Source organism: Larus michahellis, chromosome 7, assembly GCF_964199755.1.
Source record: "Larus michahellis chromosome 7, bLarMic1.1, whole genome shotgun sequence".
In the NCBI taxonomy this organism is placed as follows: Eukaryota; Metazoa; Chordata; class Aves; order Charadriiformes; family Laridae; genus Larus; species Larus michahellis.
This window is the reverse complement of record NC_133902.1, coordinates 3,853,764-3,881,650: the sequence shown is the minus strand read 5'-3', so window position 1 is coordinate 3,881,650 and position 27,887 is coordinate 3,853,764. Positions and strand designations below refer to the sequence as shown.

Sequence of the window (27,887 nt, the reverse complement as noted above, 5' to 3'; positions counted from 1 at the left end):
GCCTGGGCCCCTCCAGCACAGACCTGCCCCACACACCCCTCTGCATCTCTTCCAAAGAGTTTATTAGAAGTAAATATTTACATCTATTGCAAATGGTTAATAGGCAACACGGGACTGAGAGCTCCCCTTGGGTAGGGAAGGGTAGCAAGGGCCAACTTCACCTCCCCACCCTCCCCAGAAGCGGAGGGCAGCCTTCCCGGCTGCAGGTGGCTCAGATGAACCGGCAGCTGGATGAAAGCCCTTTCCCCTTCCAGGACAACCCACAGCAGGCTCCTCCTCCGCCCAAGACAAGAGCTTCCCGCTCCCCCTGACACTGGCTCTGACTAGGCTGAAGGATGGATGGGAAAAGGGCTGCAACAGAAGTGAGGCAACTGCTCCTACTGCTGGGTCAAAGAGCGCTCTCCTCGCCTTTGGGGTGGGAACAGACGGTGCTGTCCCGAAGGGAAGGTCAGGAGACCATGCTGGATCACGTCCCCTGGCAGGAGGGGACAAAACTGAGCACCTTTTTGCTGTCCTGTCTTTCCCAGGAGGCTGACCAGCACAAAGGAGGGCGGAGAGGATTAGAAGGAGGATTTCTTCAGGAACGCTGCCAGCGCGTGGCACGCAGGGCATTCATTCCTCACCCCTTAGATAAACACGGGATGCAGTGCTGCTGGGGCAGGAACCAACAACAGTCCATCCCTACCCTACTGCTCCAGAAGCCAAAACCCTCATGGAAGCATCTAGTTCTGGCCTCCCTGGAGGGTCACATTCCCATCCCAAACTGTCCCTCTGCAGCAGCCCATTCCCAAATGAACCAGCGGAGCCGATGGGGTTTGTGCCTCGGCCGACTTCCATCCCAGTCTTTGCCCTGGAGCCAGTAAGGCAGCAGAATTGCTCTAGTTAACCTCTCCTCCTCTCATACAGGCTCAGACTCAGCCGGCAGCACCTAAAGTTTTTAAGAGTACACCCTCTGGGTCTTGAACACAGACCACGGGAGGAGGAGATGCCTGGCACCACGCAGCTCCGAAGGCGGCAGTTCCCAGGCCCAGCTCATGCTATCCTAGCAAGACCGTTCAGTGGTTCAGGAGTGGACGGGAAGGGTAAGTGCAGATGGCAGTAGCTATTACTGGTGTTTTCTTGTCGAGGGGCAGCTTTAACCCCTTTAACTGAAAGGGGGAGGATACCTGTGGTCCCTATTACTCTGGAGGGCAGCTCACAGTCCCCTGGGGATCAGGCACACATGGTACGGAGAGCTCCAGGCCTCTCTGCAGGGGTGACAGTGACCTACAACGCCCAGTATTTCTCCCAGCAGCAGTGGAGGTTTCTCAGTTATGGCTTTTTTCTTTTTAAAGATACAGAAAGAGGTGAGAGATGCTTTACCGAGTGCTCACTAACAAGTACACCTCCCCCCTGCATCCTCTGTTCAGAAACATCTAACTCTGCCTTTTCCGTAAGCAACGCTGCCGGCTTTCAGCTCTACTGCCAGCGCTGTGGGACAGCCACAAGCTCTTGGACGGATGTCACTACGCCAGGAGGCGTATGACGCCGTTGTCCGAGCCCAGCAGGAGGTGGCATTTTGTGGGCAGGACCGCCAGGCTGGTCAGCGTACCCCGAAAATTCTCCGAGCTCAGCTTGGTCGTGCTGGTGGGCAGGGCTGAGGACTCCAGCATGGAGTAGACGCCAATCTTGTTGGCCACAGTGCCAGTGACCACTTCGTTGCCGTAGAGGTCAAACGCGTGGATGGGTTCAGATGCAGATTTGTAGTGGTGCAAAGGTTTCTGCTCCAGTTCCTTCCAGACAGTCAGGGAATGATCCGAAGAGGAGCTGATCAGCACGTTGCCTTCTGCAGCCTGCAGGAGAGGAGAAGCCAGTGAACCACCACTGCTGCAATAAAAACTCCCACCCTCATCCTGCAAATGAGATTAGCAGGTAGCTGCCAATAATCCAGCGGTCCCAGTACCATCCCTTGGGACAGTCCCAGCCATTTCCAAGCAACTGATGGTACTGAGCAGTATTAACAAGGCATCCGGGCGGACGCTGGAAGCTACAGGACTCTCTGGTAGCTGGCAACCTCCCCTAGCGCTATCCTCCAAGAGGTGTGCTGTGTCTCTTCTCAACAACATCCTGATACTCAGCACGACTCATTTATCATCTGTTACTACTGCAGTGGGTAACGAGATTATCATGCGGTCTCCCTCCCCATCAAACCAGCTGCCAAATTATTTTCCTTCTCAGGCAAAGGAATCGGGAGGCTCTCTCGCGGTAGAAAACACTGCTGAGGGTAGGAGAAGCCTGGAGCTGCTTATTAGCAGAGCTAGTGAGAGGGTAAACAACTCAGACCGCTGAACTTTGTTTAACCTGCATTTGGGTCGAGGACACTGGAGCCCCGGCGCTGCTGCCTAAGGGCGGGTAAATATGGACAAGAGTTACTCATTAGAGCGACGCTCTCCCAGGGGAGCCGAGAGCCCTGTGGAGAAAGCAACACATTCGCTTCTTCCTGGGAGATGCGTCTCCTCCCTGCCCCTGCTGCAGACCTGCTCGGCAGGGACCGACGCCTGGGAGGGCTGATCTCCCTTCAGCACAGGTTGGGCCAAGACCGGCCACCCGCAGGTCTAACCGTGGGGCAGGAGAGCTTGACGAGCCTCTTGGGGACACAGCAAGGGATGGAGGAACACCCGGATTGTGCAGACAAGCCCTGCCAAGCAGCGCGTGCCAGAAGGATGCTTCAGGCAACCTCAGTGGGTCCATGAGGCCCACAAAGCAACCCCCTACCCTGACCCCAGCCGGACTTCGCACCTTGATCTGTAGGATGTCTCCCTCGTGGGCAGGCCACCCTCGCATGATGAGTCCTGTCCTGGTGTCCAGCAGCACAATGAAACCAGAGGAGAAGCCAGCCATAACGCTGCGCCCGTTCGGACTGACAGCCAAGCAGCGGATGAGCCCAGCGCTCACCCCACTGGCCAGGCGAAACTCGTGCTGCAAGAGAGAGAGTCCAGCTATTGGGGACGAAGATCAGGGGATCTGGCACTTAGGAGACAAGAGACCTTGGGGTCCAGCTGGCTTTTGGGGAGTCATCACAGCTGGCTTTGGATCAGCTGTGTTCAGGTGTCCCTGCCCAGGGCACGGGGGTCGGAACCAGATGATCTTTAAGGTCTCTTCCAACCCGAACCATTCTGTGATTCTATGATTAAGCACAGGGATGGAGGAGGGTGGCTCGCAGAGCGCCAGACTCCCTACCTGTAATCCTGGCTTCCTGTGGTCGATGAAACGCAGCACGGAGTCTGCGCTGGCCACAGAGATGCTGTGATGGGGAGGCGGCATGGTGGTCACAGCTGTGATGGGGACTTTGCTGTCTAATTCATCAAACGTCCGGAGAAGCTTACCTGTGAAAACACAACGGAGAAGTTACAGCAGTAGATGTACGGAGAAGGTATACACAGCAAATCTCCCGTTCTGCACTGTTTTTTAGCGGGAGCCACCAAAACTCAGTATGGCCCCTCTCGTCTTTAAGGACTGGACCAGTTCACTCCAGCCAGCCCTCACCCTTTCCCTTCTTACCTGTGAACTGGTCCCAGATGTGTACGGTCCCATCACAGCTCACCACGTGCTGCGATGCCTCCAGCTGGCTCACGTAGAAAACTGACTTCTTGTGCTCGGCGTACGTGAAGCGCGGTGGCACCTCGCTGGTGCCATCCCCGTAGTTGTACAAGGGCCAAAGGCGGACAGTTTTGTCCTTGCTGCCACTAAGAAAGAAGTCCTCGCTGCTGAGCGGTGCCACGCACTTGATGGCCCCTGAATGCCCTGAGAAACTCTGCAGCTTGATCTGGTGGAAGTGGAAGCGGGGGTCGTGTTGGCTCACCCCAATCTCATACTGCCAGTAGGCCAGCCAGTTCCCACACAGCATGTGAGTGCTGCGAGGAAGGTCGTGCTTCAGGGCATTCTCCTCGCTGGATGAGCTGGGAATGAAGCCATCGGTGCCAGCACTGAGGCGAAGCAAGCCAAGACCCTCACGCTGTGTGTCCACAGGGACCTGGATGCGGTTCCCTACCAGCACGCTCCCAAAAGTACCGGAGTGACTGTCCTCGTGGTGGCTAGAGAAGGGCTCGGTCCCTCGCATATCTTGGTCTGAGCCCGCCGCACTCGGTGTTTGCTCCAGGCTAACCACCTGCAGGCTCTTGGGGTTCACGTTCTCCAGGTAGAGGCTGGCCAGCTTCTCCACCAGCGAGTGGTTGGGCACCACCATCCGGATAACATCACCTGAAGGGAGAAAAGGTGGCTTCAAAGGAAGGGATTTCCCCATCATCATCATCCCCCACCATCACCAGAAGAAGGGTCAGCACAGGGCTGTGAAGACAATGTCCCCCACAAGCCAGCCACACGCTGCTCCCAGCCAAAGCAGCCTGAAGCCTGGTGGGCTCCCAGCCCAGCAAGCGGACCAAGCCACAGTGCAGAAGCTGTGAGTTTCCCCCAGCAGCCCTAAGCCCTCTGACTTCTCCCGAGCTCAGGTCCAGCATGCGTGCACAGAGCACGGAGCTCTCTCAGAAATCCCAGGAGATGGTGGCCAAGCCGTACCTAGCAAGCAAGAGAAGGGGATGTAGGTGATGTAGGCCATCTCAGGGTTAAACACCTTCTGTAATTCCATCAGCACGGCCGGATCCAGGGCCAGCATCTTCCCATCTGAGAGGGGCACCTCCATCACCGGCACCTCACAGCTGCTCACCGACTCCGCCGTCAACCCCTGGACGAGAGAAAACAGGAAGATACACAACATCAGATGCGCTCACCACATAATTAATTACACAAATACAGCCTGGGCTGGGCACTGATGACACCAGTACTGGTGTATGCAGGTATGCCCACCACATTCCCGCAGCGGGGTACTGGGGGATGGCAGGAGGACCTCTCCCACATCACTGACCTGGTCCTGCAGCTCCTGCACCAGTGAGAACGCCCCAAAGAAGTTTCTCACTGTGTCACTCAAATGCTGCTGCACCATCTCCTGCCCAATCCGCAGGCAGATCAAGGCAATTAGGCTGATTGTCTTAACGCACAGGACAATACGGGCCTGGGCACCACTGGGGAAACTGAAGAGGACATCCATTACCAGCTTGCCCTCCACATATCCCTTTTTCCCCTCTGCTTCATGCTTCCTGCCTTGTCAGTGCTCTCAGAAGGCCTTGATCAGCACAAGCTCTACGTGCATGCTGTGTACCAGCGCAAGGAGGTGCACACCACGGCAGGAGCAGCCCCACAACCCCAGAAGCATTAAGGTTCCCACAGAACCATTTCCAAATCCCCCATTTTGAGTTGTGACGATCCTGGCTGAAGACACGGCAGACTACAGCACTTACCCGACGGCCGGCGAAGTGAGGAAGCCCAGCACCGGGAGCAGCACCTCCTGGCTGATCTTGGGGAGAATGTCCATGAGCGTGGTGTCCGAGAGACACACCACGATCTTCTGAGTCAGCGTCACAGCGGCCAGGAGCCCTGCCTCCTTCCGACTGTTCAGCCGGCCACCACCGGACCCGCCGCTGGGCGCAACCTGCAAAAGGAGTCCTCCAGTGCCAGGGCCACCATCTTCCCAGCAGGGCACATCAAGGGTGAGCCCAGGATCCCCTGAGCTCAGCCTCAAAACCCGGCACCGTAGCGCTGGTCACAGCCCCTGGGAGAGGAACCTGAGCACCGAGTCGTCTCAACGGCAGCTCATGTCTCACACTCAAGGGATGAGCCTGAAAACTGATGGACGGTTGTCAGCACAAGAGATGAGCCTGGAGAGAATGGGGCAGGGCATCCTCAAGCTCACACGTGTCCTCTGGAGGGCATCTCCCTGCAGGATGCTCCCACAGCTGGGAAACTCAGAGGGGAGAGAGGCAACTCCGGACTGGTCCAGATCATCACCAGCCTGGACACTGCAGAGCATCCTTTGCCAGCACAGGAAGAGGGGAAACCTATGACGTACAAGCGACTTAAAGAGAGAATCAGTGTCTTCATCCCATGCCATGTTCAGCCCGGACGCACAGACTGCAGAGGAACAGCCCTTGCATGAAAGATCTAATCACAAATTATGGGCAAACCTGCTGCTGACTTCTGGAAGTCGAGCTGCTCATAACTTCACGAGCAGAAGAGCACATCCTTTTTTGCTGACAAGGTACCGATGCTGGTTACAGCAATGCCAAAGAGTTAACAACATCCACAGCAACCCTGAAAGATTTCCTTCTAGACCGTCCCATTTCCTAACTCCTAGACAAATCAAACACCCAAGACAAGAGAGCCAATAGCAAAAACCACAAACAATTCCCAGTTTCCGCTATATTTCTTGTCCACCTGCCATCTTCCAGCTCATCACAGAGGCTCTTCCTCTCACAAAATATCCACTCTGCCAAATCCTGCAAGAAGGATTGGCTTTATCCTATTTGTGACCCGCAAGTTTCGTCGCTTTAATATCAGGTTGCCAAATGCTGTTCACGGGGGTATTAATTCCCCCCCGGTGCCCCCAAGCAATAAGTTAAGTAAAGCAAAGCAGAACAGCTGGAGCTATGATTGCAACTGGGTGGAGAATGATTTTGCTGAAAAATGGGATTTTTTCCCCTGAAAAATCTCCCCTTCAACACTGGAAAAATTGACAATGCCCTTTTGTTTTCTTCAAATGAACAGCTGTGGCCTCTTTTCCTCTACGTTTATACTATCAAAAAGCTATTGAAGTTTTCCATTTAAACAAGAATCCATAACCAAAGTGTTTATAACCACTAAAAAGGGAGCAATACGAAAAACAAGCCTGTTTAAAATATTCAAAGACTTTTTTTTTATGAAAAATTGGTTTGTTTTTCAACCAGCTGCATTACACGCATTTTCTTCTTGCTGTTCAGCTACGAATTTCGAGCTGAAGAGTTTGTAAGTCTTGCCAGTATTTTTATACAGTTGAAAAACCTCCTTTAGTCTCTCCCCAGCTCATGCCCTATCTACCCATACAGACCTCTAAAAAACACTCGCTCCAGCAATCCTGCAGCAGCCCAAGCTGCTCCGCCTGCCCGTTATCACAATCCCACCCTTGTGCCAGCTCCGTTTTCGGCACGCTCGCCCAGCAAAGCAAAAGAAAACCTTTTTCTCTGGCTTCCGCGCGTGCCAGCACAGGGTCTGGAGAGGGAAAGCCCGCAACTGAAAGGGGGAAGGAGGGGATGCAGCAGCCCAATGCAGATCCGCGGTGGCCGAGGCTTGCTAAAGAGCAAAGCCCACGTACGCAGCCGTGCGCCTCTCTGGGAGAGATCCAGAGCTTCTGGCTGGGGGTGAAAGTGTCTCTTCTGGCTGCATCAGCACAGCCCTGCCCGGCCAACACAGCAAGAGCTGCTCAGCCCACACTGGCCCAGATGGAGCTCAACCGAGCACAAATTTTTACGCAGGAGGCTGCTGGCAAGCCTGGACTATTTTCTGTGCCACCTCCTTTTGTGCCTGCACACGGCTCTCGCCCCAACGCGTGCGAGAAGAGGAGAAAAGGCAATACTAACCAGGTAGCTGATGTAGGGCAGGTACTGGTAGGTGAGGACGGGCTCTCCGTACAGGTACGCCACATGGACGAGACAGGCCAGCACTGGCTTGGACACCTGATCTCCCAGCACCGGCCGTTTTTGGTAGATATTTCCTGTACTCAGGGGACTGTTCTCATCGTTGGTTGGTACAAACTGCTGCCTGGTGGGGCCTGCCCAGAGACAACATCATGAGCCGAAGCAGCAGGCTACACCCGGGCCACCAGGCACCCCAGCAGACCGGTTTGGGACCCTGGGGTCCCAGGAGCAGACATTACCGATGTAGCAGGAGGTGAGCAGACGGAGCAGGGTCCTGGCGATGAAGCGGGACGTGACAGTAGGGCCCAGCTTGGCTGAGAGCCACCTCACCATCTTACAGGCTGTGTCTGCAAAACAAAAACAGTCGCAAGGACAAAGCCCGGCACGGCGCAGATTAGCTATCACCCGGCTGCTCCCCGCAGGCAGCTCCCTGGGTCTCAGATCCACAGGCTTCAGCGGAGACCTGGCCTTTTACACTGGTTTCATCACTGTTCCCAAGCTGGGACCACAGACACCCCCAAATCTGGACCCACTTCTTCCCAGGCTCTCCCCTTCTCCCACTCACTGCTTTTTTTTTAGAGAACAAGTCTTATGAGGAGCAGCTGAAGGAGCTGGGGGTGTTCAACCTGGAGAAAAGGGGGCTGAGGGGAGACCTTCTCGCTCTCTGCCTGAAAGGAGGGTGTAGAGAGGTGGGGGTTGCTCTCTTCTCCCAGTTAACAGGCGATAGGATGAGACCAAACGGCCTCAAGTTGCGCCAGAGGAGCTTCAGGATGGATATTAGGAAAAATTTCTACACCGAAAGGGTTGTCAAGCATTGGAAGAGGCTGCCCAGGGGAGTGGTGGAATCGCCATCCCTGGAGGGATTTAAAAGCCGGGCAGACGTGGTGCTGAGGGACACGGGGTAGTGATGGGGTTTGTCAGAGTTAGGTCGATGGTTGGACTCGATGATCTGAAAGGTCCCTTCCAACCTCGACGGTTCTGTGATTCTATGATTTACTGGGTTTGCCACGCTCAGCAGAAAGGCTCAACGCTAGCAGGGTCTTACCCAACAGAATTGTCTGCTCTTTGTCATCCGAGTGATCCGGCAGCTCCTCTCCCTCTCCATCCTCTGGCTCGCTGCTGTCATCAGCCAGGGTGACATCCACGGAGGCACCAGCATCCACGGCCACCGTCAGCTCCGCATCAACCGTGGCATCATCGTGCTCCTCTTCATCATGCTCCTCTTCCTCCTCCTCCGAGTCCTCGCTCTGTTTCAAGTCCTGGCTGCTGTCCATCGACTTCAGGCTGCTCTTGTCCTTCTGGGAATCCCCGTCCGCAGGTCTGTCCTCTCCCAGGGACACCTCGCTGGCGCTGCTCTTGTCACTCAGCCGCCCAAGGCTGAGCGATTCCTGCTCCTGAGGCTGAAGAGTCTCCCCGACATAGAGGCCGCTCTGGAAGTCCTCGCCCTCGGGCAGGTAGGCTTGGTCATGGAAGCTGACACCAGAGGTGTAGTCGAGGAGATCGAGTGCAGCGGAGCCATGCTCTACATCCATTTTGATCTCCTCCCCAAACACGCACGACACTGGGCTTTCCCCTCCACTTTCATCATCTTCAGCTGTGCCGAGGAGGGATTTGCTCTCCTCCCGTGAATTCTCGATGCCAACGAGAATCTGCAGGATGTGCGGCAGCAGGTTCAGGAGGAAGGATTGCAGCCCCAGGCGCACTATCAGCTGGGCGACAAAGCAGTCTGTGTAGAGGTAGAACCTGCCGTGGCGGTAGCAGGGGGTCTCATATGCTCCAATCAACGGCTTGAGCAAGTATTTATTGGCATTCTTCGGACCTAGGGATTTAGCTATAGGTTCAAAGAGATACCACGCTGCGTAGACAGCAGTATTCTCCTCGGACATCAGAGACAAGATGAAGGGCAGCAGAATCTCCAAGCCTTCAGGAGTGATTTCAGAAAGGATCCCCTCCAGCTGCTGCCACAGCTGGAAAACAAGTTCCCGGCCCTGACCTTCATCCTCTATCTTCTTTGCCTGATAGGTGAAAATGAATTTGTGGAGGGCTGGGAAGTACGTGGGGAAGGGGACAATAGAGCTGTAGGGACTGAGGAGCTGTGTGGGACAGGGTGGGGGGAGGCCCTGGGAGACGGGTTTGTATTCAAACAACTGCACCATGCCCTTGCCCAGCTTGGTCTTCAGGAGCTTCTCCACCGGCACACTCAGCTGCAGCAGGACGTGCAGCACGTGCTGGAGTGGGGCCGGGATCTCCTTGGGGTGGTAGCGACACAGATTACGCACCATCAGGAACCGCTCCAACAGGGATGCGTCAGGCTTCGAAGGACGAATCCTTGGTGCAAATATAATCTCAGCTACCAGAATGCCCAAAGCTTGCATGTCCCTCTGGAAGAGGTCCGAGAGACCCAGGGGTGGCTCTTCCCACGGCTGCTCCATTAGCTGCATCTCACTGCTTAAGCCTTTAACCAAGAAATTGTCCAATTTCTCCAGTTCTTCCAGGGCCTGGAGCGGATTGAAGCCTTCAGGAAGCGTGATCTTCATGTCAACCTGATCCACAGCACCTGTCTTGCTCCGACGGTGAGGTCGGACACCTGAGGTTTTGCCTTCAGTGGCATAAGCAGGGAGGGTGGAGGGCTGTGCTGAAGGCACAGTGGCACAGGGCTGATCAGCAGCTCTACTAGTCGCAGAAATCGAATCCAGGGCTTCCATGCCTTGCTCTAATTCATCCTCACCAGCGACGGGTTTCTCCCCAGACCAGGTGGTTTCACTAGGAGTAGCCTCCAGGACCAGCCCATTAACCGCATCTGTCACCTGGCCTTGGATGTCCTCCAAAAACACAGTCTCCCTGATGTTCTGGAGAAGGGGCCGGGCAATGGCTGGAGCTTCAGCAGGCGTGTAGGCAGGTCCCACCATGCGCCTGGGATGCGGCTGGTCAAAAAGTTGCACGACCCCGTACGTCGTCAGATGCGTGTGGTTGTCTACTAGATGGAGGCAGACGTTCTTCTCCTTGACAGCATCCTTCCCCAGCAGCTTGTACCCAAAAGTGAGATCAATCCAGTGGTGGAGGTCCTGAGAAACTTCCCGGCTCTCAAGCAGCATGCGGTGGACTTTGATGAACTCCTCGTAGGAGCTACACCAAGATGGCACGTCCAGGTCGGGCATGTCTGGATGGATGGATCGGAAGATGGAGGGGTCCGTATAAAACTCTGGGATGCACTCATCTGGGGTCCAGCTCTGCATGCGCTCCATGCTGGCTGGGTACTCATTGGGCTCCCACTGGGACCTCACGTGGCAGCACAGCACTGCCTTGGGTGTCCTCCGAGCTGTGTACACATAGTAGGTGATATCCGAAAGGACATCGGAGATGTGATGGGGGACGTGGAGCTGCTCCCCGCTTGACCCACCAGCAACAAACGCCTGCTTGGTCATCTCATAGGTGAAGTCCAGCTGCTTGTCTCCCTTGTTGAGTCGGAACTTGGATTTCCTTAGGTCCCTGAACTTGCCGTTTTTGGTAGTGAAGTCCACCACCCATGGAAGAACTGGGTGATAATTGGGGTCTCCCATTCTCCTCCCAGCCAAACTGTTTAGACGCATAAGGTAGTCAAAGTTGCTGACCTGCCCATGTACCCACTGTAACACCAGGTCTCGGAGGTCCTTCTGGCAGGCGGTGCACCTCGCCTCCTGCCCTCGCACACCAGCGCTGTTTTGCTCGCTCGTTTGTTCCAGACCAGCCTCCAGATTCACTTCCTCTTCCTTCGGTCCCTCGTACTCTCTGAAGTTCACACGGAGCCGGCTGCACAGCTTCTCGTCCACAGCCACATCCCGAAGGGAAAAGGCGCCGCAAGCCAGACCCGCCTGGTGACAAGCCTTCATGGCCTGGAGCACGTGGAAGAGGAGGAAGAGGATTTTGGCATGGCTATTGGTGAGCTTGGCTGGGCTGAAAGTCACGATGTCATGCAAACAGTACTGCACGTAGGGGTAGACGACGTACAGCATGGTGGCCGACTCCAGCAGAGCTTCGGCCTGCAGCACGTTGGGGCAGGAGGGCACCCCCTTGGTGGCCGCCACGCTCTCCTTGGCAGGGGAAGCACCGGGCGCGCTCTTGCCCACCTGAAGGACGGGGCAACCGTAAGCCTTCTGCAGGGCAGCCCGCAGCGCATCCAGGGCCGGCACGGTGGGCGGCATATCGGCATGGCGGTACGGCCGCACGTAGAGGCAGTGAGCCCGACCCCACAGGTTTCGGTAATTCTGGGAGGCGACACTCTGCATGAAGCCGTGCAGGGTCTCCACGCTGCCGTTACGCTGGTCGGAGGCGGGGGGCTGCAACCGCAGGGGGTACGCCAGCCGCTCCTTCCGCAGCCCGTGGATCTCCACCCGCGTCCAGCCCGCCGGCAGCTTCTGCACGGAGTGCTGCAGGAACGTCCTCACCTCCACGTCGCTCAGCCCCTCCGGCCGCGGGCACAGGCCGGGCAGCACCCGGCGCTCTTTGAGGCTCGCCAGCCATTTCACCGGGACGAAGGCGGTAACGTGGGTCCCCTCGGCAGCGGCGGCCAGCTGCCGGCGGTCGATGTTCAGGTCCTTCTCCACGCTCTGGAGGAAGCCGTCCATATTGGCTCCTGCTGGGAGAAAGAGGGCCCAGAGAGGCTGTGAGCGAGCGGAGGAACATGGCCACGTCCCAGCCCTCCCCTCGGGAGCCCCAGTCCTCCCCCGCCGAGCAGGCGCCGTGCAGCAACTCTCACTTCCCCATTACTACCCAGGGGAAAAAAAAGCTGGTTTTAGGAGCTGGCTCAAAAGACACTATATCAGGGAGGGGTGGGGGTTTAAAAGGGACCAGCTCTGGCTCGGGGGGACAAGATGGGACCCCCACAGCCAAGGAGGGGGACACGGTGGGACATCCACAGCCCCAGGGCCAGGGAGGGGGATACGATGGGACCCACACAGCCACAGGGTTGGGGAAGGGGACACGATGGGACCTCTGCAGGCCCAGGGGGGACACAGTGGGACCTCTGCAGCACCAGAGACGGGGAGGGAGGACATAATGGGACTGGTGGGGGGACACAATGGGACCTCCACAGCCCCAGGGCTGGTGGGGGGGACACGATGGGAACTCCGCAGCCCCAGGGCCAGGGAAGGGGACATGATGGGACGAGTAGGGGAGGCATGATGGGACCTGCACAGCCACAGGGTTGGGGAAGGGGACTTGATGGGACCTCTGCACGCTCAGGGACAGTGCGGGGGACACAATGGCACCTCCATAGCCAAGGAAGGGGACGTGATGGGAAATCTGCAGCCCTAGGGCTGGCGGGGGGGGACACAGCGGTACCTCTGCAGCTGGTGAGGGTACGTGATGGGACCTCCCCAGCCCCGGTGCTGCGGGAGGAGACACGATGGCACCTCTGCAGGCCCAGGGACAGCGGGGGGACACAATGGCACCTCCACGGCCAGGGAGGGGGACGTGACGGCACCTCTGCAGGCGGTGGGGGGACACGATGTCACCTACAGAGCCCCCACGATGGGTAAGGGGGCATGACGGGCCCTCTGCATCCCCGGTACCGGGGGAGGGGACACGATGGGACCTCTGCAATCCCAGGGCCAGGAAGGGGAGACACGACGGCACTGCCGCAGCCCCGGGGGGTGACGCGGGAGGATGCCCATCGGCAAGGAGCGCGTCCCCGGCACCAAGCAGGTGAGGCAGCCCCGGGCACCGGACCCCAGCCCCAGCCCCAGCGGGCCCTCGCTATCGGGGAGGGGCGGGGGGGGGGGGCAGAGCCGGGCTGAGCCCCACAAGCCCGAGGACTCGTCCCGGGGGTCCTCGCCCCCCCACCCCGGGTTGGGGGGAGGGAGGGCGGGGGTGTCCCCCCCCTCCCCGCCCCGGTGTCCCCGCGGCCCGGCGTTACCTGGCGGCGGCGGCGGCGGGCTCAACCGCGGCGGGCGGCGGCCCCGGCCATGTTGGTCAGGTGACAGCGGTCACATGCGGCCGCCGCGCCGCCATGTGCCCGGCGGGAGGGAGGCGGGGGGGGGGACGAGGGGACACACACACCCCTCCGAGCCCCGGTGGCCCCGGGGCGGGGACCGGGCTCCCTCCAGCGGCCGCGGGGGCGGGGAGGAGGGGGGAGTGCGGGTTGCGCAAGGCCGGGGCGCGGTGCCTATACATGGGCAGGCGGCGGGGCATGACGCGGCGGCGCCGGCTGAGGTCACGGTGACGTCAAAGGCGCTCGGCGCTGTCAGCTGGAATCGGGCGAGCCGAGCTGACGAGGCAGCCGGCCTTAAAAGGGGGTCGCCGCCGCGGCGGGAGGCGGCAGGTGGACCCCACCGGCGGCCAGGTGAGTGCCGGGCCGGGGGAAGCGGGGCCAGGCCGCCCCCTCACTCCGCCCCGGGGTTCTCCCCTCCACGGGGCTCTGCCCGGTCACCGTGAACCGGGACGAGTCCCGCAGCCGCCGCCGGGGCTCTACCGCCGTGCGCGGCTCTGCCCGGTCACCCTCCTGCGGCCGGACCTTCCCTCTCCGCCCCGGCCCCAAGCGGCCCCTTTAAGAACGCAAAGAAGGGAAGGGGGAGCTCCCGCCGGGCAGCGCCGCGCGTGGGAGTCACGTGGGCGGGACGTGGAGGCAGCCCATTGGTCCCCCCCGCCCCCGGCTCGCTGCAATCAGCTGTTACTGGGGCGAAGGGCAGGAAACGGCCTTAAAGAGGCAACGCCGCCGACGACCCGCGGGTCCACCATGCTCTGAGCTCGCCCCGCAGCTGCCCACGGGGTCCGGGGTGGGAGAGGGAGCGCCGCGGCTGCCGCGAGCAGCCGCGGCGCTCCCGCTCCCACCCCGGGCCCCTCCGGTTCTCCCCGGTGGGGTGCGCGGCCCCTTTAAAGAAGTTGTCCAGTCATCGCGCGGGCGCTGCCAAGTCATCGGGGTCAGCCGAGTTCCCGCGGCCCCGCCCCCCCCGTCGCCCGCCGATTGGTCGGCGGCGGCCGGAGCTCTCACTTCTGATTGGGCCGCCGACTTCGAGCAACTTCTGGGAATCGGGTGGGGGGGGACTCTGCGTGTGTGTGTGTCCCTCCACAACCCCCCCCCCCCGCCCCCCCAGCCGGGGAAAAAAGGCGCCGCCCGAAAGGTGGGAAGGGGCGGACGGGGGAGGCCCCACCGAGGAGGGGCCGGGCCCTTTAAGAGCTCCCCCCCCCACCGCCTCCTTCTTCACCCGCTGGAAAATGCCAACTCACAGCACGCGGGGCATGCCGGGAGGGCCGCGCTGCACTACACTTCCCGGCATGCCCCGCGGCGGGGCGGGGCCCCCCGCCGTTTCCTAGGCAACCGCCGGTTGGCCGTGGGGAGAGCCCAGCGCCGTCGGCGGGGTGGGCGGGGCGAGAGCGCCCGCTTTGCTTTCCCATTGGTTGGGCGGCGGGCCGTGCTGGGCGGCTATTGGCGGGAGGGAGCGGCAATCGCGCCGGGGGGGCGGGAGCGGCGGGGGCGGGGCGTGTGCCGCCCGTGCCGGCAGGCGATTGGTCGGGGGTGGGGCCGGTGGGTGGCTGCGTCATGACTTCGCCAGCTGATCCGAGACGGGAGCCGGCGCGCGCGGCGGCGGGGGGAGGCGGCGGCGGCGGCACCGGGCCGGGCCGGGCCGGGCCGGGCCTCGGCGGGGCGATGGCGTCGGGCCGCGCCGCGCAGGTGGGTCCGGTGCGGCCGCGCTGGGGCGGGCGTTAAGGGCAGCCGGTGGCCGCCGGTTCGCCGGGGGTCGAGGGGCCCGGCAGCCCCGCCGCGCCCGGTAGTCCCACCGGGGAAAGGTCACCTTTCCCCCGGGTAGGGTGGTGGCGGTGGAAGGAGGGGCTCGGGTCAGCGCGACCCCTCCGGGGCGCCGCGGGCGCCGCCTGGGCCCGGTGGCCTCGCCCCCGGTGGCGGCGGGGCGGGGTGTGGGGGGGGCGGGGGTTGGGAGCGGGACCGGGGCGCGGTCCCCGCTCCGGGGGGTGCCGGTGGGGCGGGCGGGGCCGCGGCCGGGGCCACCCCGCGACGGGCGGTGGCCACCCCGGGGGTGACCTTCACTCCGGGACCGGGCGGGGCAGACTTTGACCCGGGGCCGCTCCCCGCCGTGATCACGGACTGGAGCATCCCGGGCAGCGGAGCGGGCGGGAGGCCGGCGGGGTACCCCGCGGGGGACCGGAGGGACCGGCTTTACCGTGGAGCGGCGGCGGGGAGCTGTCTCCGTTAGCGGGGGGAGGGGGAATTGGTTTTACCCAGAGGGGGACGGGGGGGAGGGAGGGATGACCCGGTTAAACCGGGAGGGGGGCACCGGTTGCGGGTTTTATTAGCGGGTCGAGCTCCCACTGGGGCCCTCCCCGGTGTCGGTAACGTCTGTCGGTGCCGAGAAGGGGTGGAGGGGATCTCCCGTTACCGGCAGGGTCCCCCCCTCGTCAGCCCCCGGTACTGGCAAGGGCCCCCGGTGCCGGCGGAGCCGGGGTGCTGATTCACGGGCCAGCGGGGGTGGAGCAGGGCCGGGACCCGCTCGCTGGAATCCGGACCAGATGTACCCGGCACGCCAGGAATGCTCGGCATCCCCGCCAGGCCCCGCCGCCGCTGCGCCCCGCCACCACCGGCCCCGCAACCGGGAGCCACCCCGCAGCCTCCCGCCCCGACACCCACCGGGACCCCGGCCTTCCCCCGCCACCCGCGAAGGTTCGGGGCCAGCCGGGATCCCGAGTGCCTTGGGGGTGACGCCGGCAGGAGGGATGCTGCGGGGCAGATGGTGTGGTGGCCGGCTGGGGGGGGGGTCTCCCGGGGCCATCTGTCCCCCCCAGCAGGGCTGGACGCCCGGGGCTTTCCCAGAAGTCAATCCCCACAGCCAAAACGCTGGGCAGTGCGGAAAAGGGGTTTTTTTCCCGGGTGGAATGGGCAGCAGTGGGGTCCCACACCAGGCCCCCGGGGTTGGCGTCCTCATCCTCTGACAAAATAACACGGAAAAAAGGCTGCGCTCCCCAAAATTCTCCCGGCGCGGGCTTGGCAGCAGCCGCCTGACAAAGTGTCTTCCCCGGCGGCAGCTGGCCCCCGGCCAGGTGGGACCCTGCCAGCGTGGATGCCCGAGGTGAGTGGGGAATGCCTTAACCCCTACCTGCAGTGGCCTCCCTGCTGCGGCCACCGGTCCCTGCCGGAGCAGGCTGGTTTATCTCTTATTTTTCCGGCAGAAACGGCCTTGATTTCCCTGCCCCGTCACTCGCGGTTTAGGGCCGGCTGCAGGTGCCAGAGCCGATGGACCATCTGCTTTGGGAGAGGGGAGGGATGGGAAGAGGCGAGGTCGGAGCTGCCTCTGGATCCCCTGCGACAGAGGGGTGATCCTGTGGGATCTCAGCCCTCGGGGGGAAGGACGAGGCGGTGGATCAGGGCTTAGTGCTGGGGTGGGGGAGAGGAGCAGCTCTGCCGCCGGGGGTGGCAGCTGTGGGTGATGGCTCGGCTCGGCACGATTCCATCCTGTCTCTGATGTGTGTGTTCCCTTCCCAGGTGCTGCTCCGCCGCCCCGCTCCTGGCTAACCAGCACCAGTTCTTCAGTGGCAAGCTTTATGTCCTTCTCTAGTAGCTAAAGCTGCCAGTTGAAGAACTGTTGAATGTAGCCACTCTCTTCTCGTCACCGGGACCTTTGGATCTCAGCCGGAGCCGTGCCCCGAGCGACTGGGAGGAGCCATTCTGCAGCGGCCTGTGGATTTGAGGGCTGAGGATGAGCCTGACCGGGATGAAGAAATCTCCTCGCTGCCTCCAGACAGAGCTATGGCTGGGGGATTGCCTGGCAGCCCTGCCAGCGGGGCTGTCGAGCGGGGTCGTCGCCCGCCCTGCTGGTAGGGTGGCATTTAGCTGAAAGACTGAAAGAGGCATTAAACTTTCTGTTTTGCTCAACAGTTGAGTTTTAGGAAGTTTGTTGCCTGTGGGGTGCCCGGATCTGCCTGATGGGAGGATGGTGGGTGCTGGGGAGGGGGTGTAGAGTCAGAGCTCGGTCCCTGGCTGATGCTGCATCAGTCCGTGGGTGGAGGGTTGGTTGTTCAAGTCCCCTTGGTTTGAGCAAAAGAGGTGACCCGAGGCGGGGTGTAGCTCGCAGGACTGACCTGCTGCTGAGCTCAGGAGCAGGATTAGTCCTGCAACACGCTGGGCGGTGGGATGGAGCCGCAGGAGAGGGCTGTCTCCGCACCCACGCTGCCCTGGTGCTGGTTGGGTGCGGTGGGGCTGGGCTGCTGGGAGCGGGTGACTCAGGGCCGAGTCACGCATGGATCCAGACGTCTGTTCCAGAAATCACTGTCCTGCAAGGCCAGGCAGCCCCGCCTGTGGCCAGCCCTGGGGCAGCACCAGGATTCCAGGTATTTGGAGCCAGCAGCGCTGAGAGGGGCCCAGGTGAACCTTGCCGGGCTCCTCCACGGTCCAGGCTCTGCCTGGCTGTTGGACAGAAGCAGAAGATGGCCCCAAAGGGGACTTGGAAGCTGCTCTCCAGGGATGGAGACCCCCCCGGCCTTGCACTGGGCGAGAGGGGAGCTGTATGGCTCCCCTATGGCTCGGGGTAGGGTGAAATGTCTCTGTGTGGACCCAGCGAGGGCTCCTGGGAGCCTCTGCACCCATGGAGCTGCCTTTCCCATGGGGCATGGGGCTGCTGGGACCACCGGCTCCCAGGTTGCCTTGGCCTTGGGAAGCAAAGGAGTGTCTGGGTGCTGCTGCTCGGGGCCTGCCAGAAAGATCACAGCTCATTCCAGCTCCGAGGGCGGGCAGGGAGGAATGGCCCTGTGCTGAAATAAGTCTGCACAGTTTCAACTAAATCTGCGCCTCTCCAGGCTCCAGCCATCCAAGGCATGCGACCAAATTTTAGCTGCTACCAAATTTTGGCACCTAGTGATGTGCAGGAAGGGGCCTGGTGTTCATTAAGGGGCAGAAGTGGAGCAAATCTGTTGTCCTGGGGGGTCCTTCCCTCTTACATAAAGCTGCTCTGCTTGCTGGGTGCTTGCTGATGGCTGCAAGGAGCTGAGTTTCTTTGGGGTTGCCATCCCCCAGAGGGAGCGGGACTGCTGAACCGCCTCGGATCGCTCTCCGAGCAGAAAGGACCATGGATGAACACCTCCAGCTTGAGGCCGAGCCTGTCTCTTCCACCGCAGCTGCCCTGCTGCGAGTCCATACAAAATCGCTGGCGCTTGCTCGGTGCTCAACAAGTCCTGGAGCGCATCGAGAGGGCAAAAACTCCTGGGGGTGTGTGTGAGTGTGCAGGATGCTCGAAGGCAAGGAGGAGCAGCTCCTGGGCCGTGCTCCCCCCTCCCATGCGTCACAGCGCGGTGCTGTCGATGCTTGATATGGAGGGGAGCTGTGTGCTCTGGCCACCAGCGCCTCCGCCCTTGCGTGCCTCAGCGTACGGGTAATGCTTACGTTTGCTGCTTCCTCCTGCCGTCGCGAAGGACTGACCCGCTTTGCTGAAAACCAGCTCTTTTCCTGGTAAGATGTGGCTATTTCAGGGCAGAGGGTTGCCCCGAGCAGCAGCACCGAGCCCCTGGGGTCAGGAAATGTAAAAATCCGTATTTCGGGTCAAAGAGAAGGTGCCAGAGTGCAAGTTTGTGTGTTTAACACAAAAGCAGCGTTGCAGCGTCTCACCTGCTGAGCAAACAGGCTGGGGCTCTGGCTAGCCCGCGTTTCAGGTACGAGCAGAGGGTTTTTAGGCTGACAAAGTAAGTGTCCCTGTGGGAAGTTGCCCGGCTCTCAGGGTTTACCCTTCCTCCTGCAAAGCCCCATGTGACCGGTGAGTAAGTGCAGTGTTTCCTGTAGAAAGCACAGCCTTGCTCGCTGTTGCCTTGCAAAAACCTAGTAACTCTTTCCTCCAGCGTCGAGGCTGTGTTTCCTGCAGTATCTGGCCACCTCCTCGAAGCATCCAGGGACACAGCAGGAGAGGGGACGCTGGCAGGGGCTGGGATTTCTCTGCTGGAGGCTGGCTGCTGGCAGGGGGTGGGAAGTGCTGGCTGCAGCAGCTAATGCAATATTCAAGGCAGGTGTAAGCAATGCCAGCAGGTGCTGCTCGCTCAGAGGTCGGATGGCAGCCCTCTGTCCTTAGGGGTAGGGTATTTCGTGCAAGTTCCTGCACAGAGACTATCTAGTTGCCAGCTGGGAGAGCGGCTTGTCTCGGTCACAGCTCCCCTTGCTGGGAAAATGGGCTTTTGCAAAGCAGAAGGTCAGCGTGACCGGTGTGCTGAACCAAAGCTCCCTGCCAACAGCCAGCGAGAGGAGCAGGAGGGGCTGGTGGATCTGTGAACATGTGGCTGCTTCTGCCTGCTCAGACCTTCAGCTGAGCTCCAGGACATGGGCATCCTCCTCATCTCCAGCGCAGCAGATCCCCATCGAGAAGAGGAGAGGGGGAAGCGCTGCTTCGCTTCGCCCCAGCGTGCAAGGGAGCAGCCGAGGGCTGTCTGCAAACACAAAATGCAGGCGCTGGGTTCAGCTTTGCTCATGATTTTATTTCTCTTGTGCCAGGACGTGCCATTAACAGCTGTGGAGCTGTTAACACTTGGTTGACTCTGTGCCCCTCGCAGCAGGGCATGTGCCGAGCTTAGGTTTCTGCCAGCAAGGGCATATTGTTGATGTCGCAGGCCCTGCAAGGGAGAGGTACGTTGGGGATTTGCAGTAAATCATCTCGACTTTGTGTCTCTGGGTGGGCTCTGCTGGCACGGGGAACACAGCACAGAGCCACCCACCAGCTCGGTCAGGGTGTCACTTACTCTGCTTCTTCTTTAGAGATTTGTTTCCCTGAGCATAAAACTTCTGCAATCAGGGACACCATGGGGTCACAGTTCAGGCTGGCAGCTGCAGTCACGAAGCCGTCCCTGAAAGGGAAAGCGGAAGAATGTGGATCTCTTCAGCGTACATAACTCATCACGGCAGCATCCCTGTGGCACCCTGCCTTGGGGGGCCAGCTGTATTTTGGAGGGCTCGGGGCAGGGTGGCTGGTGCTGCAGGGTGCGCGGGGACTCGCAGCAGTTTGGCTGGCACCGCTGGGAACTGGGCACCGAGCCTGGGAGCAGTGGGGCAGAGGGAGAGGAGATGTGTCCCAGGCTCCCTGCCCAGCTGGTGTCTTCATCGAAGCTTGTCCTCTCCTCCTTCCCTGCCCTGCTTTGGTTTTCTCTGAAACCACCTTGCTGCTGGTTCAGCGGCCAGCAGCTGCCTGCGGTGCGCAGCCGTGGGAGGTGACGTGGAGCCTCTGCGGGGGCTCTGCAGGCTGTAGGGGAGAGGACCGTGCCCTGTTCCCAGGGCGCCGCCATGTCAGGACACAGACTGGCCTCATGTTCACTCACCTGATGTAAAAGATCAGGAACTTCTGTTGCTCCAGGTTGCCCTTCACAACAGTGTCCGTGTATCCCTTCCCGCAGCCTGCGAGAGAGAGCATCGCAGCCTGCTCGGGGAGCCCTGACACAGCAGCTGCCACCCATCAGTGCCATCACAGGGAGGGGCAGAGGGGACAGTGACTGGCTGGGACAGGGATCCGGGCTGGGACAGGGATAGGGAGCAAGTATGGAAACCCTGGACAAGCAGAACTGGCCCAGAGCTGCAGGAGCGTGTCATGACCCCGGGCTTCTCCTTGGCTTGGAGAGGGAAGTTCTTCCTCCTTTGTGACCTCTAAGCTACTGGAGATCAGCAAAGAACAAGAGCTCTGGGTAACCTGCAGGGTTCACAAACCCACCATGGCAGCCAGTCCAAATCCTGAGCTGCTGCAGCTAAACTCGGCAACCGCCGTGTGTTTACGAGCCCTAGAATCGGATGAGCAGATGGGCTGGGCAGCAGTTGGGCTGTTCCCATCTCTCTGCCCCTTCCTACCTGCGTAGCGGATGCTTTTCCCAAGCATCGTGGTCCAGAAGAAGGGGACAGTGCGCAACTCCTTCTCTTTCTTCAGCATGTTCAAGGCAGCAATGTGACCTGTGATGAACCAGCAGAGGAAATATTTTTCTTGTAGGTCCTCAAAGTGTCCCCTGCCTCTTGCTATCCTGCTGTCCCTTCTGCCCTGTTCCCTGGATGCCCGTCTCCGAGGGATGGCAGAAAGTGAGGTGGCTGCACTGTCTCACCGTGGGCCTCGGCCACCTGTTGGTGATGGATGCTGGACCGGTCCCCATTGAGCAGCGCTACAGGAAAGGAGACCACATCCCCCGCAGCGAAGACGTTTGGGATGTTGGTTTGCATGTGCTAATGGGACAATAAGCAATTAGTGCAATTGATGGGAGGGGTGGAACTGGGGGTGGACCAGGGGTACTCAGCTGGCACTTACCAGATCCACCAGGATGGCACCTCTGTCATCTCTGGCGATGGAGGTGCCCTTCAGAAAGGCTGAGTTGGGGAACACCCCTGCAGGGAGAGGAGCAAGGACAAAGACAGCAAAGCTCTGCAAAGGCAGGGAGGAACCTTGACCTCAGCCCTGCAGCGAGCACGCGCCCGCGGTGCCGGTTCAGCCTGCTTGGGGCAGCGCGGCTCGCAGCAGTGACCAGCGCTTGGGCTGGTGCTGAGCTAATCCAGGGGCAATAAAACCAGAGCCCAGAACAAGCCATGCTCTGATAACACGGCAGGGAGCTCAGCCAGCGTGCCAAAGTCGTAGTGAGAGCGTAAGTAGCTCCTTTCCTCCTGCCGTTGCTCATGGGCTGCTGACTTTCTCCAGGTGTTCGGGGCCAAGATGTAGGGTTGGGTGATAATAGAATGGGAAAAAGACTGCAGGGAATGGTGTCCTAGGAATGCACTGGGATGCTCTGGGCTTGCTGGCTCTTCTTCCCATTCCCAAAGCCACCTCCTTCTCCCAGCTGGGGTCTCTTACCTATTCCCGCCACTACCACAGCTGCGGGTAGTTTCTCTCCACTGGAAAGAACAGCTTCTGTGACCTAGGGAAGAAGCAAGAATTGTTAACAAAGAGTTAAAAACTCTGTCCTAATTCCTGCTGCCTCCCTGCTGCCTCATTCTCTGCTGTCTTTTTTCTTCCCCAGGTTCAGATCACCTTGTCCAACTAATGTGTGTTGCCAGGAATGTAAGAGAAAATCGTGCTGTTGTCCCCGAGATACGAACATATACTGGTGCCCTTTGAGGCCAGAGTCGTTCTCAGTGAAAATAATTGTGAGGGTTTAGATGTGGGAGAGGAAAGCCTAGACATAAGCACTGGGTTATGCCTCAGTTTGGGGTTTTTCCCCTAAAATTAGCGGTTCAGGGATCACAATAGCATGACTGACCTTTCCATCCTTTCCTTTCAGCTCAGAGAGTTCTGTTTTCATGTAAAACTTCACCCCTTTACTTTGCAGCATCTGAAAAGGAAGAGGAAGCTGGTTCGAGTATTCACTAGGAAATTCCAGGCTGTACTGCTGTAAAAACAGCCGTACCCAGCCAAAACCCAGGCAGGCAGCTTAGCTGCTGCTCCAGGCTGCAGAGAGGTTTCATTTGTGTCCCCGGCTGGTGCGGGGCGCCAGGAAGCCCGGCTTCGCTCTGCCGTCCTGGTCACGTCTGGTGCGTGAGGTGGGTCTAGGATGAAGCAGGGCTTGGGGATGAAGCTGAGCTGCGGAGCGTAACGTGTGTGTGAGGGAGGTTGGGACCAGCCAAGTGTGCAGAGCTCCTTCAGCGAGCTGTACGGGAGCAAGGTGGCTGGGCACGCGGGGGCTGTGACTCAGCACAGGGGCTGGATTTCCTGGGCTGTTGCAGATCGTGGGGCTGCTTGGACAGCAGGGGTTCTCCATCCTAGAAATTAGCGTCAGGTTTTGCTAACCTTCATGGCGACACCTCCGACCTGAGGACCCAGCACATGCTGGAAAGGGAACTCCTTTTTTTCCACCACTGAGATGGTACCAGCCTTGTCTGAGAGGAAGGCAGCTATCTCCATTCCTGCAAGGGAAAGGCATGCCAAGGTAAGCCTGCTGCAAGCATGAACCTGCACCCTCCTCCTTGGAAACCTTTTCCCCTTCCAGGTGAGGAGAACAAATCTGATGCAGTGCCAGCGCTTAATCGCTCTTCTGTGCATTTCTGGGCTGAGGTATTTAGCTCCCCCCGGTTCTTTGTTCTCATGCGTTATGGACCTGGATATTAGGAAATGCAAAGAACAGCTCCTGGTTGCGCACAGAGTTGCTCCCTTTCCGCGGCTCACTCCCTCACTTTCCCAATGCTTCTGGGGAGCCCAGCTCCTCTGAAGGACAGTGACCTTTTCATAAGGCACATTTCCCTCTGTCCTTCTCCAGGAACTGTTTATAGCTCTCAAAGTTTCTGGGAATCAGAGGAAAGAGTGAGTGCGTGCTGCGTAACGCATACCCCACCAGCTATAGGGCTCCAGGGAGGAACCCAGCCAGGCAGTGAATGAACATCCCTTCCCCGAGGGCCTCTAGTTAATCTGCACATGCAGCAGAAGTGGGTTTCAAAGCTATCACTGATGACTTGATACCCACTCCAGCCTGGTACCTACGAATGAAGCTCCTACGATCACCAGATTCTTCCCAGTTGCCAGCTCTAAGATCTTGCTAGAATCTTCTGGGGTTTGGAGAATGCACACGTTCTGCAGGTCTGCACCTGGGACTTTGAGGGAGCTGGAACTGAAAGAGGGAGAATCCAGATATGTCTCATGATTAGAAATTAAACAGAAAGAATCGGGGGGGAGGGAGCACAAACCCATTCTATCTCTTGGCTGTGGCATCCCATCCTGTCCTTTTATCTCATCTCCTACCACCTCCCTCTCACGTGCCGCTAGAAGACCTCCAAGCCCTCCTGTCCTGTCTAAAATTTTGTGCATGGTAAATGCTTTATTCGCTCACTGGCTGCCTGTTGCGATGAGCAGCCGATTATACTTCTGTGAGGACCCGTCCATGAAGTGGACCTTCTGCTTCTGGAAATCCACCGACGCTGCCTGCAGGAGAAAGGAGGCAAAGATTAGACGGGTCCCTCTGGTCCACCGCCACGTCAATCCATTCTGCTTGCCTGTGACCGCGTGCTCTACTCCTGGACATTCAGGTGAGATGAGAAATGCTGGGGTCCTCTCTCTCACTCCCTACAGGTGCTTTAGGAGCACGGAGTATGACAGCACCACATCTAGGTTCCTCTAAGAGGTGTGCAGAAGGCTAGTTTCAAGGGCCACCCTCTTTGCATGTGATGGACACATCTGTCCACGGGTAGCACAGGCCAGTGTTACACCCAAGGCACACACACCATCCCTAGCACTGGCCTTAGAGCACTGTCCCGGTAGATAATATGTGTATTTAGGCAGAGGCCTAATATCTATAAATGTAGCGCTATGCCTGCGGGTGTGGGAATCCCCTCCCCGCAGCAGGAACGGGACCACCCATTGAGGACTGAGCTCAGCTGCTCTTGTACCTCTTTCTCCGTCCAGAGCTCTATGCCATGAGCAGCGAGGAATTCAGGTTTCCTCAAGTAGATGTCCTCAGCTTTCAAGTTCATTTCCTGGAAACAAAACAGAAATCTGATGAAATAAAGCACTTCTAACAGACAGCAATACTCTTGTAGTGTTTACTGGGAAGTAAGTTTGTATAAGAGGTGAATTTTGCATTAGTAAATCACAGCTCCCCACACTGCCCCACCCCCATCATCTCCTTGTTCCCCCTCAGAAAAAAACCATCAACTTAAACTCTAGTGGGAAGAACTCAGTGAAAGTGAATAAGACCGTTAGCTTATGGTGGACTCTGATCAAAGACTTTCTGGGAGGAAGAAGTGAGATGTTAGCTGGAAATTATACCCTTTTTCCTTGTGCGTGCCTCAACACTCCTTATGCTTTGCCAGAAGAGCTCACTCAATTGCTCACTCTGTGTTCCTAGTGTTGGCCATGTCCCTAGTTCGAACATGGTACCCAGGTACAGTCCTGCCCTTCTCACGTACGAACCTTGCTCAGTTTGGACTTGTCGTATGGAACATGTTTCTCTTTGGTGGCCATGATGATCCTGCCAGTAAAGCCCTCTTGGCGAAGTGTCTCTGCACACAGCAGGGCAGCCACACCTACAAGAGATGCTCATCTCAGCCATCTTACACGTCACCATGGAGTAGGAGGAAGAAAGTAAGTCCTCCCTGGAGAAGAGAGTGGCAGCTCACAGCATCTGTGGGGAGGGCACAGCACAGACCACTTCACTGACCTCCCCCTAGAAGCAGCATCGTGTCCCGGTTGAGGTGGCATCGCTTGCTTGTGTCCTTCATCCTGACGCTGCTTTCAAGATCCTAGGAGAAAGTAAGTGAGAAATGCTGAAATCATGCCTAGCCCAAGGTGCCGCTTGTGCTTAGTGATAGCAAGTAAGGTCAGTACCTTCTTTTTTGCTGTAACGAAGACCTTTCCATCTTCCACCTTTACCTGCAGGGGTAAAAGGAGAGTGCGTTTAAGTGCTGGATTCATGAGGCTGTGGCAGGAGCTTTCCTGGGAGGGTCTGCTCCGGTGGGCCATCTGTCTCTGATACACTGAGAGCGACTTGGAGGGGTCTTGGGTGTCAAATGATGCTAGGGAGCTCCTGAGCTTTTCTCCTCGCCCCAAGGGCACTCAGGGAGAGGTGTAAATCCTTTTTTCTTTCCAAAAGAGCTGTGCTGGCTGCGATGCGTAGCAGGGTGTGTGGCATCACCTTTGACTGAAAGGAGCTTTAGGACAGGGAGTTACATGATCCCAAGAAATCATCCCACGTGTAGCTCTGCGTGACCTGGACCACGGAGCCGTGGTCCGGTCAGGATCGTTTCAGTTGGTGTTGGGAACATGGAGCTTGTGGGAGTGAATGAATGCAAGTGGTATGGAGGACGTGGCCCAAGCTGGGAGGAGGAAGAGACAAGAAGTCACCTTAAAGCAGGGAAGGCAGTCCAGAGAAGGGTATTCCTCGATGTCTCCGGTTTTGATGTTAAAGCAGGCGCCGTGCCAGGGGCAGCGCAGCCTCTCCCCTCTCAAGACCCCTGCAATAGAAAACCCCCCCACAAGCGACCAGCGAGAGCCGACCTCCCTGACGTGGTTGCTCCCCCTGCCCGGCACCAGCCTTACCTTTGCTGAGTGGGGCACCTTGGTGGGGGCACTTGCTGCCCAGGGCGCGGAACTCCTTCTTGTTCCTCACCAGCAGCACCGGGTAGCCAGCCACCATCACCTCCCAGAGCCTGTGGGAGAGGTGGGTGCCCCGTGGAGCCGAGGCTCGATGCCTCGCAGCCAACAAGCTGCTCCCTCGACCAACAACATGGCGGCTGCCAACATGGCGGCCACGAACATGGCGGCTGTTGCCATGGCGACGCCACCCCTGCTTGCCTGCAGGCCTCATGGCGGCGGCCCAGGCCCCAGCCTCCCCACCACCGTCCCCTCCACTCACTCTCCGTCCCCAATGTCGTCCTCCTTGCAGACCTCAGCAGTGACGGTGTCGTCGCTGTTCATGCTGGTGGCTGCGGGCGAGCACAGGGAGGGGATGTCCGCCACAGATGCTGCCTTCTGGATTTGTTGTCTTTTGCCCCTTGGCAGACAGTCCTCCCCGTGCACCCTTGTGCCGTCGCTGCAAAATCCCACCCCAAAATATAGAGCCACCACCGCCCCGGCTGGGAGCAGGTCAGTGCCATGTGCTCGAGGGGTCCCAAACTCCCGGTACCGCGGGAAAAAAAACCCACAACTGGCAGAAAACACAACTTTCCCCACTTTTTCGACTTCGTCTTCAAGCCCAAAGCCCATTCCTCTGGCCTTTTCTCCTCTGGCTTAACCCATGTTTTTGCATTCAGCCCCGCGTCCCATTAAACTCAACTGCAGCACGAGGCGAGCGAGGAAACGTGATTTACAGCAGTCATGTTGTAAGTAAACGCAACTATTTACAGCGAGGTGCTGCTTCTGTAGCCTGCGGCTCCCCCAAACTGGGGTCTGAAGAGCTGCTTCAGCCCCTCCAAAACCTCTCCAACATTTGTGCAGATATGTTATTTGCACTAATTCCCATGAAAGCAGTAATTCCTGCCCAAAATGTTGCTTGGGCTAGAAAACAGCTGAAAAAACTTGGTCTTTAGGGCTGTCCCTGCCTTAGCAATCAGCTGAGAGGCTGGTTGGAAAATGTCCCTCTCTGTTTTGGAGCAAAAAAAGCAAGAAATGGAGCAGAGGAGGGTTGCTGGAGGCGGGTTTCTGTGCAGGGTGGTGACTTGCTCCTGCAAATCCCCACCGCGTTGCTGAGTCCCTGAGGAGAAGCGTTGGTGGGTACTCACCCGGTCCTGCCGTGGGGGGCTCCAGTGCCCGTCCCTCAGGTCGGAAAGCCACCGCCGCCACTGTCCGTGGGTTTCTCCTCCGCCGAGGTGACACCCTCGCCTCTTACCGCAAGCGCTCTCCTTGCCGCCAGCCCACGGCTGGGTGATGCTCTCCCCGAGTTGCACAACGTCCCCATCCGTCAGGAGACGCATCTCCTGGAAGCCAGCTCGTCTTATCTGAT

The 27,887-nt window shown here is 59.0% G+C and overlaps 2 protein-coding genes and 1 long non-coding RNA gene across 6 annotated transcripts; 1 reads left to right on the top strand and 2 right to left on the bottom strand.

Annotated features, from left to right (window-relative positions):
- Positions 1–41: 41 nt before the first annotated feature.
- On the bottom strand, positions 42–13,558 carry WDR81 (WD repeat domain 81). 3 transcript variants are annotated; one of them, XM_074595453.1, is made up of 11 exons: positions 13,435–13,558; positions 8,587–12,153; positions 7,781–7,888; positions 7,485–7,675; positions 5,334–5,524; positions 4,901–5,066; positions 4,555–4,720; positions 3,541–4,239; positions 3,220–3,365; positions 2,779–2,958; positions 42–1,832 (listed from the first exon to the last, which is right to left on the bottom strand). In XM_074595453.1, exons 2-11 carry the CDS (start codon positions 12,143–12,145, stop codon positions 1,506–1,508), a joined length of 5,733 nt encoding a protein of 1,910 aa, XP_074451554.1. In that variant the 5' UTR covers positions 12,146–12,153; positions 13,435–13,558; the 3' UTR covers positions 42–1,505. The 3 variants fall into 3 exon arrangements, with proteins under 3 accessions (XP_074451554.1, XP_074451555.1, XP_074451556.1); XM_074595454.1 differs by having other exon boundaries at positions 8,587–12,156; positions 13,435–13,536; XM_074595455.1 differs by lacking the exon at positions 13,435–13,558 and adding an exon at positions 12,861–12,965.
- Positions 13,559–15,069: 1,511 nt separating this feature from the next.
- LOC141746592 (uncharacterized) lies at positions 15,070–17,400 on the top strand. Its single transcript, XR_012588411.1, has 2 exons — positions 15,070–15,189; positions 17,011–17,400. It is a non-coding gene; the product is annotated as an uncharacterized LOC141746592 (long non-coding RNA).
- Positions 17,401–19,961: 2,561 nt separating this feature from the next.
- On the bottom strand, positions 19,962–27,774 carry LOC141746384 (apoptosis-inducing factor 3-like). 2 transcript variants are annotated; one of them, XM_074594761.1, is made up of 19 exons: positions 27,667–27,774; positions 26,802–26,978; positions 26,486–26,595; positions 26,291–26,400; positions 25,775–25,819; positions 25,608–25,689; positions 25,361–25,473; positions 24,838–24,924; positions 24,282–24,373; positions 23,932–24,062; positions 23,249–23,364; positions 22,722–22,793; positions 22,316–22,379; positions 21,779–21,855; positions 21,579–21,696; positions 21,334–21,432; positions 20,814–20,889; positions 20,241–20,345; positions 19,962–20,114 (listed from the first exon to the last, which is right to left on the bottom strand). In XM_074594761.1, the coding sequence occupies exons 2-19, from the start codon at positions 26,861–26,863 to the stop codon at positions 20,072–20,074; spliced, it is 1,602 nt and encodes a 533-aa protein (XP_074450862.1). In that variant the 5' UTR covers positions 26,864–26,978; positions 27,667–27,774; the 3' UTR covers positions 19,962–20,071. The 2 variants fall into 2 exon arrangements, with proteins under 2 accessions (XP_074450862.1, XP_074450863.1); XM_074594762.1 differs by having other exon boundaries at positions 26,802–26,871; positions 27,667–27,749.
- Positions 27,775–27,887: the final 113 nt, after the last annotated feature.

Excerpts from the sequence above, each read along its gene's own strand:
- WDR81 (XM_074595453.1), bottom strand. The coding sequence starts at position 12,145 with ATGGACGGCTTCCTCCAGAGCGTGGAGAAGGACCTGAACATCGACCGC. Across the intron at positions 5,525-7,484 it reads TGCCCTACATCAGCTACCTG|GTTGCGCCCAGCGGCGGGTC; the intron begins GTTAGTATTGCC and ends CTCCTTTTGCAG. Across the intron at positions 1,833-2,778 it reads GAGACATCCTACAGATCAAG|GCTGCAGAAGGCAACGTGCT; the intron begins GTGCGAAGTCCG and ends CCTCTCCTGCAG.
- LOC141746384 (XM_074594761.1), bottom strand. The coding sequence starts at position 26,863 with ATGAACAGCGACGACACCGTCACTGCTGAGGTCTGCAAGGAGGACGAC. Across the intron at positions 25,820-26,290 it reads ACTGCCTTCCCTGCTTTAAG|GTAAAGGTGGAAGATGGAAA; the intron begins GTGACTTCTTGT and ends TTACCCCTGCAG. Across the intron at positions 25,690-25,774 it reads TCGTTACAGCAAAAAAGAAG|GATCTTGAAAGCAGCGTCAG; the intron begins GTACTGACCTTA and ends ACTTTCTCCTAG.